The 16,840-nt window shown below is 37.0% G+C and overlaps 1 protein-coding gene across 1 annotated transcript in view; it reads right to left on the minus strand.

Moving 5' to 3' along the window:
• REDIC1 (regulator of DNA class I crossover intermediates 1) overlaps positions 1-16,840 on the minus strand; it is a gene marked incomplete at both ends in the record, with an annotated part of 42,425 nt that overhangs the window by 15,797 nt on the left and 9,788 nt on the right. The window contains 6 exons of the mRNA XM_084878276.1: positions 554-669; positions 2,166-2,354; positions 3,247-3,295; positions 4,684-4,816; positions 9,970-10,108; positions 14,688-14,727. Coding sequence (XP_084734402.1) covers positions 554-669; positions 2,166-2,354; positions 3,247-3,295; positions 4,684-4,816; positions 9,970-10,108; positions 14,688-14,727 — 666 coding nt within the window. The remainder of the gene's footprint in view (positions 1-553; positions 670-2,165; positions 2,355-3,246; positions 3,296-4,683; positions 4,817-9,969; positions 10,109-14,687; positions 14,728-16,840) is intronic.

A 16,840-nucleotide genomic window follows, 5' to 3' on the forward strand; every position in this document is an offset into this window, starting at 1 on the left:
AAATGAGAAAGACTGGAATAGAATTGCAGAGTCAAGGTTTTTCCCCCACAATTATGAAGAGTAACTCAAACTGTTTTTTAAGTTTAATGGATTTAAAACAATAAACTAGGGTTTATATACAGAAATCAAAAAAATAAAGGTGGGGTATTATCAATAGATAAAAAGAAAAAAGAAATTATGTTTATGGTACAGAAAAAGAAATTAGTAATTCATGGAAATTATAAAACAGGTGCAAAAAGCCTTGGCCCAAAATATTTTTACATAAATTAATAAAAGATAGGTGTGTCCATTAGAAATTAATTACTTAAAACTACTTTAATTAAATGCTATCAGTTATTCTAACAAATAGGATATTTTCTATCAGTATTAATAGAAATTAATATCTATTAATATTAACAGAAATATCTAAAAAATATCTAAAGAAATTAATATCTATTAGTATTACTTAGGTCTACTTTGCATTTTTAACTAAAAATATGTGTGTCCATTAAAATCAGATTAATAACTCAAAGAAAGAATGCTGCAGGTGGTTTCCTGCCATATCTTTGCTCACCTGCTTAATCTTTCAAATAATGTTCCAATCCGTGCTGTTTTATCTGATGGACTAAAAGCATCTTGACTTTCATTTAATTTGGAAAACAAGCAATTAGAATAATTGACATTACTGAGCTGGAAAAAAAAGAAAGGAAGAACCTGACAAAATGGTAAATGTTCATATACACAATTAAAATTACTTATCATGATATGTCATTTAAGTTGACATCTATATTTAAAAAATGTGATTTTAGTCTAAAATAAAGAATTGTGTCCTTATTGAAAACAAAAAAAAATACTGTTCTAACAAAGAAAGCAATATCAATATTTGAATAATTGTTAAACAGAGTTGACACCTTGTTGAGCTAATTATTTTCTCAGAGGTTAAAAAGAAAAAACAGATTTACTTCAGACAATAAAAAAAAGATTTAAAGAAATATCCAGGACACCAGGATCTTGAGAAAAGTTATTTATCTGACAGAAAATATTTTCTCCAAAAGAAATAGCTATAATTATCTCAGTTCTTCCATTTACTGATTAATTTTATAGACTGCTATGTTAATCCTTCCAAATATCATTGGGTACTACAGGGGAAAATATGTGAAGACTGTTGTGAAAAATAGATGAAATAATCTATTTGTCAATGTGGAAGATATTATATAAATGTCATATTTTATATTGGCCCAATGCTAATCTATCTAGCAATAATAACTTATACCTGTAGTATGTTTTATTTATAAGCTATGAAACAAAGAAATGAGAGTTCCAACCAATTCTTGGCTTCATTGATCTTTTATATTGTTTTTTAGACTGTCATTTATTTCCACTCTGATCTTTATTATTTCCATCCTTCTGCTCACTCTGAGATTTTCTCGTTCTCTTTCTAGTTCTTTTAGGCATAGGGTTAGATTATCTATTTGTGATTTTTCTTGCTTCTTAAGGGAGGGGAAGATTCATCTGAACCCAAGGAGTGCCTCCAAATTTTTCTCTGTGATATCTATAATAATAAAAGCGTAGTATGCTAATTAGACCTGACATCCTTCCAGACAAAGTTGCCAAGGCGGGACTGAGGAAGAGGCAGCCACTGCGGTGGGTGGAGGCCAAGCTCCTTACACGAATTTTGTGTATTGGGCCTCTAGTATCTATTTATTTCCCTCTGAAAATATCAAGGCATATTGCCAGTAATCCATTCTTAGCAATTATTCCTATTTGCATAAGTTTAATTATTATGTATTTGAACAGTTCTCATTTTCAAGCTATCACAGCTCATACTTTAACAGACTACTATGACATGTTGAAATTATGCATTTCTTTTCATACCAACCAGTCATTTACTGTGATTACTAGCACCAACTATTATAAAATATGCTGAATTTTCAAATTCACTATCAACAATTTTATAACAGCATGATGGTTTCAGAGAATTTTAAAGAACATTCCAGTGTTTGGAGTCATAATCTAATAAAGACAATTAAGCTTTTTTCTTAAGAGGAAATATTATACTTAATTTTATCTACTAATTTGGCCATACCTATAGCAATTCACAAATGATATTTTTTTAATTTATAAAAGAAAAAATACCATAAAAATATGATGATATAAAATAGTAAGAACTAATGATTCAAAGATACCTGCTCATTCTGTTTTTTTTCATATACAACTTTCTGAGGACTAGGTGCTGTTCTGGGAATGAAATTTTGTTTTGTAATATTGCTGTTAGAAGATAATTCTGCAGAAAAAGATGATGGTGTGAAACTGCAGTTTTCTCCTCTGTTGAACTGAGGTTCAAAAATTCTGTATGAGTCCATGTCTTGTGACAACTATAGAAAAGAAGATACAATCAAATGAATTTCAAAAATATATAAACTAGAGAAGACAAACATCAAAATAAAAGTGAATAGGTCATAACATAGATTGGAGGAAAAGCAAATCATTGGTAATTGACAGGACTCATTAAGACAAGCGAAGTTATCATCTAAGCGTGTTCTTAAAAGGTTCCTTCCACCTGCCTTTCTCACCCTTGGGCCCCTCCACCCTAAACCTCCATTCCTGCTTGTCATCTCCTAATGACAGGAAACACGTGTTTATTAACACACAAGTTCAGGTGAAAAGATTTCCAAGATATTTTAGTATTATTGCCATTATATTTTTTATGTAGCTTAACTCTGGCAATTCAAAAAAAGGAAAATAAGATAATATGGTATTGGACCTTAAAATTTCACTTTAATCACAATCTATGCATTTTCTAATTCATTAAAATATTATTTGCTAAAAAACAATCATTTGCAATACTTCATAAGAAAGATAATCTTGAGAGCAACACGAATTCTGAAAATCATAATTTGATATAAAATAAAACAATCTGGTCACTGTACCTGAAGAATAAATTGCCAATTATCCATGAACCCAAAGAGAAATCCATAAATAACTTATCCTTTGCAATATGTCAGTAACAAGCAGAATCAAATGTTATACACATACAGGCCTAGTCTACATTATCAGAACTCCAAAAGCTTTCTCATACACAGGCAACTAAAATATTTTTATCTTATAGGTTCCTTACATTAAAAACTTTTAAAATAATAATTTTAAAGACTGTAAAGATTTTTTTTTAGGATAACTATTTTTTTTTCATATTTAAAAAAAAAATGTATTACTTGGCAGGATACCACATTTGTTAAAATAACTTATAAAAAATTTTTTCATTCTCACCTGAACCGGGCCCAGTTCTTCCTTGCTTCCCAGTCTTTGATGGTATATACCAATGAAAATGGAAATTTAAGATTAAAAATAGACATGGCAATAAAATTAGCTTTTTATTCAGGCTTTAAAATTCATACTATTCTGCATAAATAAAGACAGATGAAACTCAAATCATTCCTGAGACATACTATGACTGATTTTTATAAAGATTACTAGAGGCCTAGTGCACAAAATTCATGCAATGGGAGTGGGGTGTCCCTCAGCCCAGCTTGCACCCTCTCCAATCTGGGACCCCTGGAGGGATGTCGAAATGCCTGTTTAGGCCTGATCACAGTGGGGACATCTGGCTCACAATCCAGGACTGCTAGCTCCCAACTGCTCACCTGCCTGCCTTCCTGATTGCCCCTAACCGCTTCTGCCTACAAACCTGATCACCCCTAACCACTCCCATGCCAGCCTGATTGATGTCTAATTGCTCCCCTGCCAGCATGTTTGCCCCCAACTTCCCTCCTCTGCCAGCCTGGACACCCCTAACTGCCCTCCCCTGCAGGGTTGATTACCCCCAACTGCCCTCCCTTGCAGGGCTGGTCGCTCTCAACTGCCCTCCCCTGCTGGCCATCTTGTGTCCACATGAGGGCAGGATCTTTGACCACATGGGGGCAGTCATCTTGTGTGTTGGAGTGATGGTCAATCTGCATATTACTTTTTATTAGATAGGATAGAGGCCTGGTGAATGGGTGGGGCCAGCTGGTTTGCCCTAAAAGGTGTCCTGGATCAGGGTGGGGGTTCCCTTGGGGCATGGGGCGGCCTGGGTGAGGGGCCTTTGGTGGTTTGCAGGCAAGCCACGCCCTCTGGAGACCCAAGTGGAGGTCCTGGTATCTGGAATTTATTTACCTTCTACAATTGAAACTTTGTAGCTTGGAGTGGAGCCAAGCCTCCTGTTTGGCAGCCATTTCTGTTGGAATTTGTTTACCTTCTATAAGTGAAACTTTGTAGCCTTGAGTGGAGGCTTAGGCCAGCAAGGGCAGGCGGAAAGCTTGGCTTCCTCTATTGCCAGGGAAACACCTCCCTCCTGCAATCTGGTTGGGTTTATTTGCATACTCGCTCTGACTGGCTAGTTGGTGTGGCTGGTGGGCGTGGCTGGTGGGCGTGGCTGGTGGGCATGGCTTGTGAGTGTAGTGGGGTCATGGTTAATTTAGATAGTACTCTTTTATTAGGTAGGATACTTTACTAAAGAGACATTTTTTACAATAAGAAAAGTCAAACTATGCATACAAAATACTGAATACGAACATTAGGTTATTTAACAAAAGGTCTTAATAGTTTGTAATAATAAAACAAAAACTGGAGGTAGAAGAAGAAGCCCATTGTACATTTTCAGGGAAAAAAAGTGTCAATAATTATACATTTAAATACCTAATAATATTTAACCTAGCCAAAACTCACCTGCTTTCTAGATCATCAATGCAGAGTTTAGATGGTACACAGGGAGGCGACATTGGAAGTTCTAAATTATGCTTTTTTATGGGCATTTTTATGTCTCTATGCATATTCACATGGGTTGGTTTTCTTATAGTTTCTGTAACAAAAAAACACACTATAATTTAAAAATAAAAATGGATGGATGCTGAAACTGGTTTGGCTCAGTGGATAGAGTGTCGGTCTGCGGACTGAAAGGTCCAGTCAAGGGCATGTACCTTGGTTGCAGGCACATCCCCAGTAGGGGGTGTGTAGGAGGCAGCTGGTCGATGTTTCTCTCTCATCGATGTTACTAGCTCTCTATCCCTCTCTCTTCCTCTCTGTAAAAAATCAATAATATATATATATATATATATATATATATATATATATATATATTTTATTTTTTTTGTTGTTGTTTGTTTGTTTTTTAAATAAATAAATAAGGGTGACAAAATTCTAAAAGCACTGTTTGATATACTATGTTCATTAAATAAATATACATCTTAAATTCACTAAAACCATCTATATTCCACTTATGCTACAAAAAATCATTACCTATCACAGATAATTCAAATAATCTTTTTCATCTTACATTTTCTCTACTAAAAGGGACTCTACTAATTCAGTTCTACTTTTTTTACTCCAAGCCTTCCCTGACCCCCAGACTAGATAAGATGTTATGTTATATATTGCCATAGCACTCATATGTTCTCTATTGTATCACTTATCATAGTTTTTTGTACTTAATTAACTCTATATCCCTCACTAGATTTTTAACTTTGTCTCTCTTTATTAAAGACTAGAGGCCCGGTGCACAAAATTCGTGCATGGGGGAGACGGTGTCCCTCAGCCTAGCCTGTACCCTCTCTAATCTGGAACACTTTGAGGGATGTCCGACTGCCCGTTTAGTCTGCCTGTTTAGACGGACATCCCTTTCACAATCCATGACTGCTGGCTCCCAACTGCTCACCTGCCTGCCTTCCTGATTGCCCCTAACTGCTTCTGCCTGCCAGCCTGATCACCCCCTAACCACTCCCCTGCCAGCCTGATTGATGCCTAACTGCTCCCCTGCCATCCTGTTTGCCCCAACTGCCTTCCACTGTAGTCCTGGACACCCCTAACTGCCCTCCCATGCAGGACTGGTCCCCCCCAAATGCTCTCCCCTGCAGACCTGGGTCCCTCCCAACTGCCCTTCCCTGTAGGCCTGGTCACCCACAACTTCCCTCCTCTGCCAGTTCAGTCACCCCCAATTGGCTTCCCTTGCAGGCCTGGTCCCTCCCAACTGCCTTCCCCTGCTGTCCATCTTGTGGCAGCCATCTTGTGCCCACATGGGGGCAGCCAGCTTGTGTGTTGGAGTGATGGTCAATCTGCATATTACTCTTTTATTAGATAGGATAGAGGCCTGGTGCATGGGTGGGGACCAGCTGGTTTGCCCTGAAGGGTGTCCCAGATCAGGGTGGGGGTTCCCTTGAGGCATGGGGCAGCCTGAGCAAGGGGCCTGTGGTGGTTTTCAGGCCAGCCATGCCCTGTGGCGACCCAATAAGGGGCCCTGGTATCTAGGGTTTATTTATCTTCTACAATTGAAACTTTGTAGCCTGGAGCAAAGCCAAACCTTCTGCTTGCTCTGTGACTGCAGCCATTTCTGTTGGGGTTTTATCTATCTTCTATATATGAAACTTTGTAGCCTGAAGTGGAGGCCTAGGCTGGCAAGGCAGGTGGAAAGCTTGGCTTCCTCCATTGCCGGGGAAACCCAAGCCTCCCTCCTGCTCTCTGTAGCTGTAGCCATCTTGATTGGGTTTATTTGCATATTTGCTCCTGATTGGCTGGTGGGCATGGCTGGTTTAATTTGCATATTACTCTTTTATTAGTTAGGAGGATACCACTATTTTGTCTGTTCAGTACTTTTAACTACTCTCCTGTTCTGGGAAATGCTTTTTACACATGCACAGACTATATAGTTCTAGAATAGACTTTCTATCTTCTTATAAAAATCCTACCTCTCTGGAAAAATAATTCATTTAGGGTTAGCTATATAAGGCTTTATGTGAAAAAATGTTATAAGGAAATGAAGATCTAAAGAAGTGGTTAAACCTGAGCATTTTCATGCTAAGTTTGATGAAAAGTGGGAGAAAGTGATAGGACAAAAATTATATGAGCTAAGTGTTGTAAACTGGGAAAACCTGTTCATCTAGATTCCTCTCTGTGTCCCTCTATCTTGGAGATAAATATCTTCCATGTTTAGGGAAAGCACCTCTCACATGAGAATCCTTCCTCACATCCTGCTTCTCAAATTCCTTCAGCTTAAAATATTTACTATGCTAAGGTATCATAAATTTGAGTAGCACCCGATCACTTGCTGTTCTATTCCCAGGATCCAATATAAAACTTACGGTAGATGGGCAATAAACATGTTGAATGTATGAATGAAAATAAAGTGGGGAGAAAGAAAATATATAAAGGTAAATACAACCTTGGATAGCCACATCCAAAAGAAAATGGAACCCTATCTTAAATCATACACAAAAAATCAATTTAAAATGGATTAAAGACTTGAAAGTTAAGATCTGAAGGCCAAACTCTAAAAACAAACAAACAAAAAAAAACCCACACACACAAAAAAAAATAAGAGATAAGGTCCTTGACATCAGTCTTGGCAATAATAGTAATTATATATATATATATATATATATATATATATATATATATTTTTTTTTTTTTTTTTTTTTTTTTTACAAGCCCGGTGCATGAATTTGTGCATGGGTGGGGGCCAGCCAGCCTGGCTTGGGGAAGGGGATATGGGCGGCTGGCCAGCCAGCCTGCTGGTCGAACTCTTGATCAAGGGACAATTTGCATATTAGCCTTTTATTATACAGGATATAAACTGAGTGGCCAGATGATTATGCAATTCAAAGATACATATACACATAGTAGAGGCCCAGTGCACAACATTTGTGCACTGAGGGTGGTAGGGAGGTCCCTCAGCCTGGCCTGCACCCTATCCCCTCTCTCAGTCCAGGACCCCTCAGGATATGTCCGCCTTCCAGCTTAGGCCCTGCTTATAGCAACCGGTCGTTCTATCCTTTGGTTGATTTGCATGTTAGCGTTTTATTATATAGGATACCTCTAACTGTCTATCTACCTATCTATCATGTATCCATCTGTCTCCCTGCCCTCAAGGAACTTGCCTTCAATTTAAATTTTCCTCCCATTAGGAATGACTATTTCTGTGTGAACTATAATAAAGCTATCCACAGAGCAGACTGAATATCAAAGGCTGTATCAAATGGAAAGGCTTCACAATGCTGCTGCCAATTCTTTAAAGACTTGAAAGCAGAATAGGATTTGAAAAGGGACAGACATTTTTTGAAAGGCCAAGTGCATGCATTTTTGAAGATAGCCCTCCATTGCTACACAGAGGACCCTGGCACAGTGATTCTCAACTTTGCCCACCCAACTCAAACCACCCAGGGAGCTTTCAAGGAAGACATGCCTAATCCAGTGCCTCGCATGTAAAAGATGAAGGAAATAAACTAATATTTACTAAATATAAGTCCAGGACTCGGCTAGGTAAAGACATATGTAATCTTAATTTATATTCCATCAACTCATTTATGCCCACATAACAATTTTATGTATGTATGTGTATGTATACATAGACAACAAAGTATAGGATTATTAAATGCACAACTTACATTAATAAACATTATTTCCTGAAAAAATATTATAAAACACTTTCTTTTTAAGGGCAAAGTACACTGTTTAGCCCTAGTACAATGTTCTGACATACCTTAGGGAACATCAAGGGTCATTACTACAACCTATTGTAACTACATTTACATTCTTATCACCAATTACCATGATCACCTGGGTGGAATGATGGTTAAACCCATTCACAAACACCAATTAATCCTGGAGTGATAATGGTTAATATACATGATAAACATGATAAACATGATTTAGGGAAAACTTGGGCTGTGAGATAATTTTTTTAAATATATTTTTTAATTGATTTTAGAGAGGAAGGGAGAGGGAGAGAGCTGGAGACATCAATGATGAGAGGAAATCATTGATCAGCTGCCTCCTGCACATGCCTCCTACTGGGGATCAAGCCCGAAACCTGTGCATGTGCCCTAACAGGAAATTGAACCTCGACTTCCTTGTATATAGGTTCATGCTCAATCACTGAGCTATGCAGGCTGGGCATGCCAAAGTAATTATTTTAAGATTCATCTGAATAAACTATGGTATACATCTGGCTTCTGCTCCCTCTTTCGCCTAATTTCCCACCTATGTCACACTCCCTGCCTGCTCTCATTCACGGACTCCTCACATCTTGGAGGCCACATGCTGCTTCTGACTCAGGCAGTTTCACACTCTATTTTATTTAACATGTTACCATCACCATCACCATCACCAAGAAGGTGTACCTGATTACTTTAATCTAAACAGGTCACATCTATTTCTTTTCCATGATCATTTTTTTCCCTTCTTTGAATTAATTCCAAGCCGCCAGCTCTCTCACTCTGCTCTCCTTCTGGCAGCCTCCCACTCTGTATAAAGTTCTCCAAACTGAAGCTTCCCACTCTGTAAAGTTCTCCCCGCCCACTCTGCTCTCACCCTGCATTGATAGTCCTGGATCCCTTGGGGCTGGGCTTAGTGCCTGTCTGGGACCCAGGCTGCTTGGCACTGCCCTGCCCCCCCCCCCCCCCCCCCCGGCCACTTGGCACCTGCATATGGAAATTAATCCACACTGTTTGTTGGGTTAATTTGCATACTCACTCTTGATTGGCTGATGGGCCTTGCAGAGATACTCTCAATTTGCATTTTTCTCTTTTATTACTATACATCAGTGTTTCCCAAACTTTTGACATATGTGTACCTCTTCTATAATTTTTGTAACGCTGAGTACCCCTCGTACTAATGAGAACGTAGAATTAGGTGCAGCTAAGCACGGTGCAGTGCATATCCCCACCAAACTCTGGTGCAATGAGTACACCCACCAAACTCTTCCCGTACCCCTGGGGGTATGCGTACCACACTTTGGGAAACACTGGTATAGATATAGATATATATCACACACACACACACACACACACAATCTTTAAAACAAGTAATTAACATGGCTTCTAAATTAAGAGGACAACCAGGTTATATAATTAATAATTAGTTTACTTTCCACATCATTTGAGCTATAAAATTATAAATTTATTAGAAAACTAAATGCTATAATCACATCACTGTAAAAAGAAAATGCTATTTAGAATTACTTACCAGGTGTTTTCTTCTGGCAAGAGATCTGATTTACCACATATAGGTTAAGGAGGTCTAAACTGACAGTGGAATTTTTGACAGGTGATAAAACTCCCAACAATTTCATTTTTGATTTGAACCTTTTCTTTTCAAAATACTCCTAAAATAATTAAAAATATAAAAATTACTGTAGCAATCATAGTATTTCCAGCAGAAAAATAAATAGCAAAAGTCAATAATGCTATTAAATAATTTAATTGATTTTTTATATTTTTGTGACACCCCTGTTATATGTTTACATATAAATTAAATTCATTCATGATGACCTGTAATTTGCCTAAAGACTCCAAATTTCACAACCAGTTATACTCGATCTTTGTTAAATGAATGCCTTTAAAACAGAAGTTTATAGAGTTATTCCCAGGAATCAAAATATTAAAATTTTGTGTATGTAGAAAGTTTTAAAGCCTTATAGAACAAATCTAACAGGCTAAAAACTTGTTTTTCTACAAGTTATGCTATCCCACTAACATAAAAAGCCTTAAAAATATGCACAGCTGAGGGCAATTAAAAGTCAAATGAAAAGAGGAAAAGAAAAAGAAGCTTGTGGGCACAGGGGGAGGACAGCAGGCTATAAGGAGTCAAAGGGAGATATGTAATACTTTGGAGACAAAGGGAGATATGTAATACTTTTAACAATAAAGATTAAAAAAAGAAAGAAAGGAAGAAAGCCTGTGAGAACTAATCTCCAGCCAAAGCCAATTTAATTCCCTTGGTTATTCCTCTATGACTTCTACATTCTTTTAAACCAGGCTTACATATAATTATTATTTTCATTCAAGCATTTTTTTTTTTTGGACTTGTTTGTTTGGACTATAATTATTCTTCCTTATCTTCACTCTTTTTTTTTTCTTTTTTTTTTTTCCGGATTACATCTTTAATTTACCAAGTTCTAAGGCACTTATTTGTTTAAAATTCATTTACTGAGCTACTATTATATATTAGATACTAAAACAAATTGTGGCAACATCTCTTCCATCAAATACTCACAATACAATACCATAAACATGGTTTATAACTGTGAGATATCAAAAGAAAAGCCCAATGTGGTGAAAAATTTTATGCGAAAGGTAGTATCACTTTTCCAAAAAGTTAAGGTTCTTTCACAGTAAAATTTCAGAATATCTACATTAATAAAAGAGAAACTTGCAAGTTGACCATACCTCCACTACACCCACAAGCCACACCCACTAGCCAATCAGGAGCAAGTATGCAAATTAACCCAACAAAGATGGAGGTGATCACAGAACTGGAACAATCAAACAGAAGGCTTGGGTTGCCCTCATCATTGGAGGAAGCTAAGCTTCCCGTCTGTCCTGTCTGGCCCTGACCTCCGCTCAAGGCTACAAAGTTTCAATTATAAAAAATAAATAAGTCCCAGATAACTGGGAACCTGCACCCTGATTAGGGACACCCTTCAGGGCAAACTAGCTAGCCCCCACCTGTGCACCAGACCTCTATCTATACTAATAAAAGGGTAATATGCTAATTAGACTGGGAGACCTTCCAGGAGAACTTCTGGATGTTCTTCTGGACAAAGCCATAGCGGCAGGACTGAGGTAGAGGCCAAGATGGGAGGGCAGAGGTGGGTGATCAGGCCAGGATAGGATGGCAGTTGTGAGTGATCTGGCTGGTGGGGGGCGGGGCTGTTGGGATAAGCAGACCAGCAGGGGGTCCAGTTGGGGGTGAGGAAGACATCAGTGGGGGTCAGTTGGAGGTGATCAAGACAGCGGGGGAGATGGGGAGAGGCAATTTGGAGTGAGCAGGCGAGCAGGGGGGCATTTAGGGGTGAGCAGGCCAGTGGGGAGGGAGGGTGGGGCGAGCAGGCCAGCAAGGGGGCAGTTGGGGGCAAGCACACTGGCATGGGGGGCAGTTGGGGGTGAGCGGGCTGGTGGGGGGCGGCATTTGGAGACAAGTAGACTGGTGGCAGTGGGCAGTTGGGAGCAAGTAGGCCAGCAGATCAAGTGGTTAGAAACAATCAGGCAGGTAGGTAGGCAGGTGAGCAGTTAGGAGCCAATAGTCCCGGATTGCAAGAGGTATGTCAGACTTACGGTTTAAGTCTGATCCCTGTAAACTGACAGTAGGACATCCTTCAAAGGGTCCCAGATTGAAGAGGGTACAGGCCGGGCTGAGGGACACCCCTCCCCACCCCTGTGCACAAATTTTGTGCACCGGGCCACTAGTTGTTAATTATAATAGACTCTTAAGATTGTAAAATACTGTAAGACCTATAAGAGACTCACCAGCTATCAAGCAAAAAGTAAATGTCACATTGTTATGTAAAATTAACCATAGATAAAAAGTACCTGTTTACTGTCTATTTCATCTGAGTGATGTGCAACCCCAACTTGGATTTAAATTTTTTAAAAGCATTACACTATACAGTTTAGCAATAAAGTGACAGGACCTTCAGAATGTAAATATCCCCTTCACCCTCCCTACCCCCAACCCCGCCCCTTGAAAAAATGACTATGGTTAATACATCCATTATAACAAGAAATAAAGGAAATAAAAAACTGTGCAGGAGATGATGACATATTAAAGCAAATAAGACAGAAATATCCTTGAAATGGAACAACATGAAATTCAATTTTGATATTACTAAGAGCTGTATAGTGTAATGGATTGAGAAGCAAATGGGAGATAAGAGTGAAGGGGCATAGCAAGGAAGAGAAAGGGTCCACAAAGGGTTTTACTTGTTTTAATAGGAGAGAACTGAAATACCGATAGAAAGCCTTCAGTTGATAGGGAATGGGAGAAGATGGGTGACGATGTGAAGTAGTTTACAGAACTGGTGGTAGAAACTCAGATAATTCTCACGCAATAGCTGCTATTCCCTCTGAGATATGAGACAAGAGCATCTACTGAGTATGAAGGAATAAAGAATAGGGTTGGGAAGAGGTTTGGGGAAGCAATATGAAATTTTCAAAGAATAGGAAAGTGACATGACTGGAGCACAACACTTGGTGAAAGGATCATGTCTTTTCCTTTCTTATAAATATTCAAAAGAATAGTCCAACTAAAGTAAAATTATTTTTAAAAATAGTCTGGGGATAGATTACATTCTTAGTATTTTATTATTGAGTGCCTATATTACTGCTAGACACAGTTCAAGGCAGAGGATATGATCAAAAGTAATAAGATCCCTCTTTTCATTAATGGAAGGGGAGAAGAACAGAGTTAAAAAAAAAAAAGCAAGAAAATACCATATTATGAAATGAGTGATGCATAAATAAAAGATACAAGAGAATGAGTAGTGGAGGGTGAAAAAGTTTTAGATGTAGTAAGTGATTAGAGAAATCAATCTAAGAGGAGATACTTTACTGAGACACAATTGTTGACAAGACAGACATGCAAATATCTTGAGGGAGAATATTATAGAAGAAAAGAAGAAGAGTAACAGAAAGAGGGCAGTGTGGCTGAAATACAATGAACAATAGGGCAAGTGGCAAGAAATGAGGTCAGAGAAGCCAACAGGGTTCAGATTCTTCAGGTCATTGCAGGCTATGGTTCAATTAGATTTTACTCTAAAAGCAATGAAAAGCAATTGAGGATTTTTAGCAAGGGAATGATAAATTGTGGTTTGTGCTTTTAAAAAACTGTATTAACCACTATGTGAAAAACAGGTCACAAGATGTAAAAGATAAAGCAGAAAAAAGTTGATAACGTCAACTAAACACAATTAAAAACTTTACTACAAGGACAGAATTAAGTAAAAATAAAAGACACAGAGTACACAAATATGACTAACAGATAAGTCCTGAATACATAAAGTCACAGTAAAAAAAGACAAACAATCCAAATAAAAAGTGAACAAAATGCTTGAAAAAGTACATTACAAAAGAGGAAACCTGAATGAAAAGATAATCAGCCTCATTAGTAACCAAGGAAATATTAAATTGTTAAGGTATCATTTCACTGAGTTATCAACTATCCTGTTTTCATAGTAATCACTTCCTTACTTTTTCCCCTAAATTTTACTACCTTTGAACATATTTTTTTTCTGTTTTGGAACTTACTTTTGGTAAATGGAATCTTACTGCCTGTATTCTTCTGTGAGTTGCTTTGTTTGTTCAACTTTATGTTATTAAGATTAGTCTACTTTAATTACATGTACATAGTTGATATATTTCCACTGTTTTACCATTCCTTAGGTATGCCACCTTTTGTTTAACCATTCTACTGATAAAGGACATTTGGATGATCCCCTTCCCTGCCCTTTCCCCCTCCCCCTCCCCCTCCCCCTCCCCCTCCCCCTCCCCCTCCTCCTTCTTCTCTCTCTCTCTCTCTCTCTCTCTCTTTTGCTACTTAACAACAATGATCCAAACAAGTTTGTCCATGTCTCAAAGTGCACATATTAATTTAAAAAAAACTTAAAAAGTGGGATTTAGGTTGTAAGGCCATTATATTACTTGAGGCAATAAATGATGATGTGAATCAGGATGCTAATAGGTAGTGAGAAATGGTCAGACTTGGGATATATTTTGGAACTAAAATGATAAGAATCAATAATGATCCTGACCAATATAGGTGGATAATCTAGCTATCTACAAAGAGGGAAAGACTAAAGGAAGATGGTTTTACAATTTCACTTAGAAGAATTTATAAACCTGGAAAAAATGCTTCAAAAGATCACTTTTCTCATAAAGCTAACATAAATAAATGTGTGTTTTTTTTACCTTTTGCTTTCTCTTTTCCTGCTTGAGAAGAACTCTAGAGCTGAAAAGATAAAAAATATAACAATTAAAGAAGTAGTCTCTAAAATAACTGTCACTTCATCCAAATTGAAGACTTGGAATTACAATTAAAAGTGCAGTGATAAAAATATTGTTAAGTGTAGTCATAATTATATTATTTCTGAAAAGAAACTATAAAAATGTTGTTAAAATATGCATAGTGTATAATATTTTACATAATTTTCTTAGAAAATTCAAGAATAAAAAAGATTATAGACCTATGATAAATAATTAAAAATAAAATAAGTATAGATTATAAAATAAATATAAGCAAAGAGAAATTAAAGATTAAAAAGGATACATCACTGTTCTAACTGGTTTGGCTCAGTGGATAGAGCATTGGCCCGTAGACTCAAGGGTCCCAGTTCGATTCTTGTCAAGGGCATGTACCTTGGTTGTGGGCACATCCCCAGTAGGGCGTGTGTAAGAGGCAGCTCTGATTGATGTTTCTCTCTCATCGATGCTTTTGACTCCCTCCCTCTCTCTTCCACTCTGTAAAAATTTAATAAAAGATATTTTTACAAAAAGGATACATCACTGAAATATTCTCATCTGATACCAATATTTTTGGTCAACACTGTTATTTTCTTCACCTTTGTTTGTATTTAATATTATACTGGTACTAACAAACAACAACAGGAAATAGAGAGAAAAGATTGAAATCTTATATAGGATATAAGGAAATGTTAAATTTTTCATTAGAGCAACTTTAGTTACATTATTATATCAATTACTTAAAATCATATATCTTTTTTTAAAAATAGCTAGTTATTATGGATGTTCTTCACAACTAAGATCTTTGTGCCAAATACTGCATTGAATTGCAATGATAGTACACTATTTACTGGTTACAAAATATTTGCTCTATTAGTAATGATAGAATGCTATAAATATAAGCAGTTCTGCACAAATATATTTTGAGTATACATAAAACAAAGGTCTCAAATTTAAGATCTGTGCAAAATTTTAAAGTAAAATGATAGCATTTTCTTAGCTATATGAGATTATGTAATAACAAAAATGATAACTGCTAATTAGTATCATGTCTTACACCACTTCAGATACATCAAATACTTTATATGTACAAGCTCATTTAATCATTACAGCAACTCTATAAGGCAGGTTCTATTTTTATCCCCATTTTATTGATGAAGAAGCTAAGACACAGAGAGGTTCAGTAACTACTCCATAGTCATACTAAGTGGTAGAGCCCAGATTCAAACCCAAGAATTCTAATTTTGACATTTTTAACCAGTGCAGTATACTGCTTTCTAAGTATGTGAACTGTGACTATACAAAGCTGTTCATTTTTCCAAATGGCTTCTATAAGCTACGTGAATATGAATTACTGAGTACCTCCAGACTCTCCCCCTACTGAACCTGTTCTCTAACATATTTCCTAATAGGTATATCTTAACTGACCATTTTGAGCTCATTGCCCAAAAATGTGGTATAGTCAGCTCCATGTAGCATCAGAAGTGTACCGTTGGCATTCGATTTTTAAAAAAGGAAATAAATTACATTTCACTGATTTGTCAAATGCTAAGTCTAGAGTGGACCTTAGAATTTAGTTTATTCTCCATCACTTAGGCATAGAAAGCAAAGTGACTTTTCAAAGTTCATAAATATAAGAAGTATGACAGAGCCAGCAATAACATTAATTAATCCAGATTTCAGAGATAATAAATATCAATTCTATAAGCAGTTTCCACATTATAAAGCTCAGTAGAATGAGGAACATGCCAAAGGCTAAATAGTCTCTTATATGTATAATTCAAGTGATTTTATTTCAGGCTGATTTTCCATTGTCCCGGACACTCATGGCTCTCTCCAAATTACCCCTATTTCTATGTGCCTAAAAAATTAATTACCCCTTATTTTCTTGCGTATAAGACGACCCCCTAATTTTACAGTTAAAACATAGGCTTAGGCCTATATTCGCTGTATAAGACTACCCCCCACTTCAAAGAAAAGATTTACTTTGCCGTCACGATCTGCAGGTAATTTTTGTGCAATTTTGGTCTTTTGCCCCCGATTTTCGGTTGACTTTTTTTCCGTTTCAAAGGTCGTCTTATACGCCGGAAAATACGGTAGGA

The sequence above is a fragment of the Pipistrellus hanaki genome, assembly GCF_964339955.1.
Source record: "Pipistrellus hanaki genome assembly, chromosome: 3".
NCBI classification, from domain to species: domain Eukaryota; kingdom Metazoa; phylum Chordata; class Mammalia; order Chiroptera; family Vespertilionidae; genus Pipistrellus; species Pipistrellus hanaki.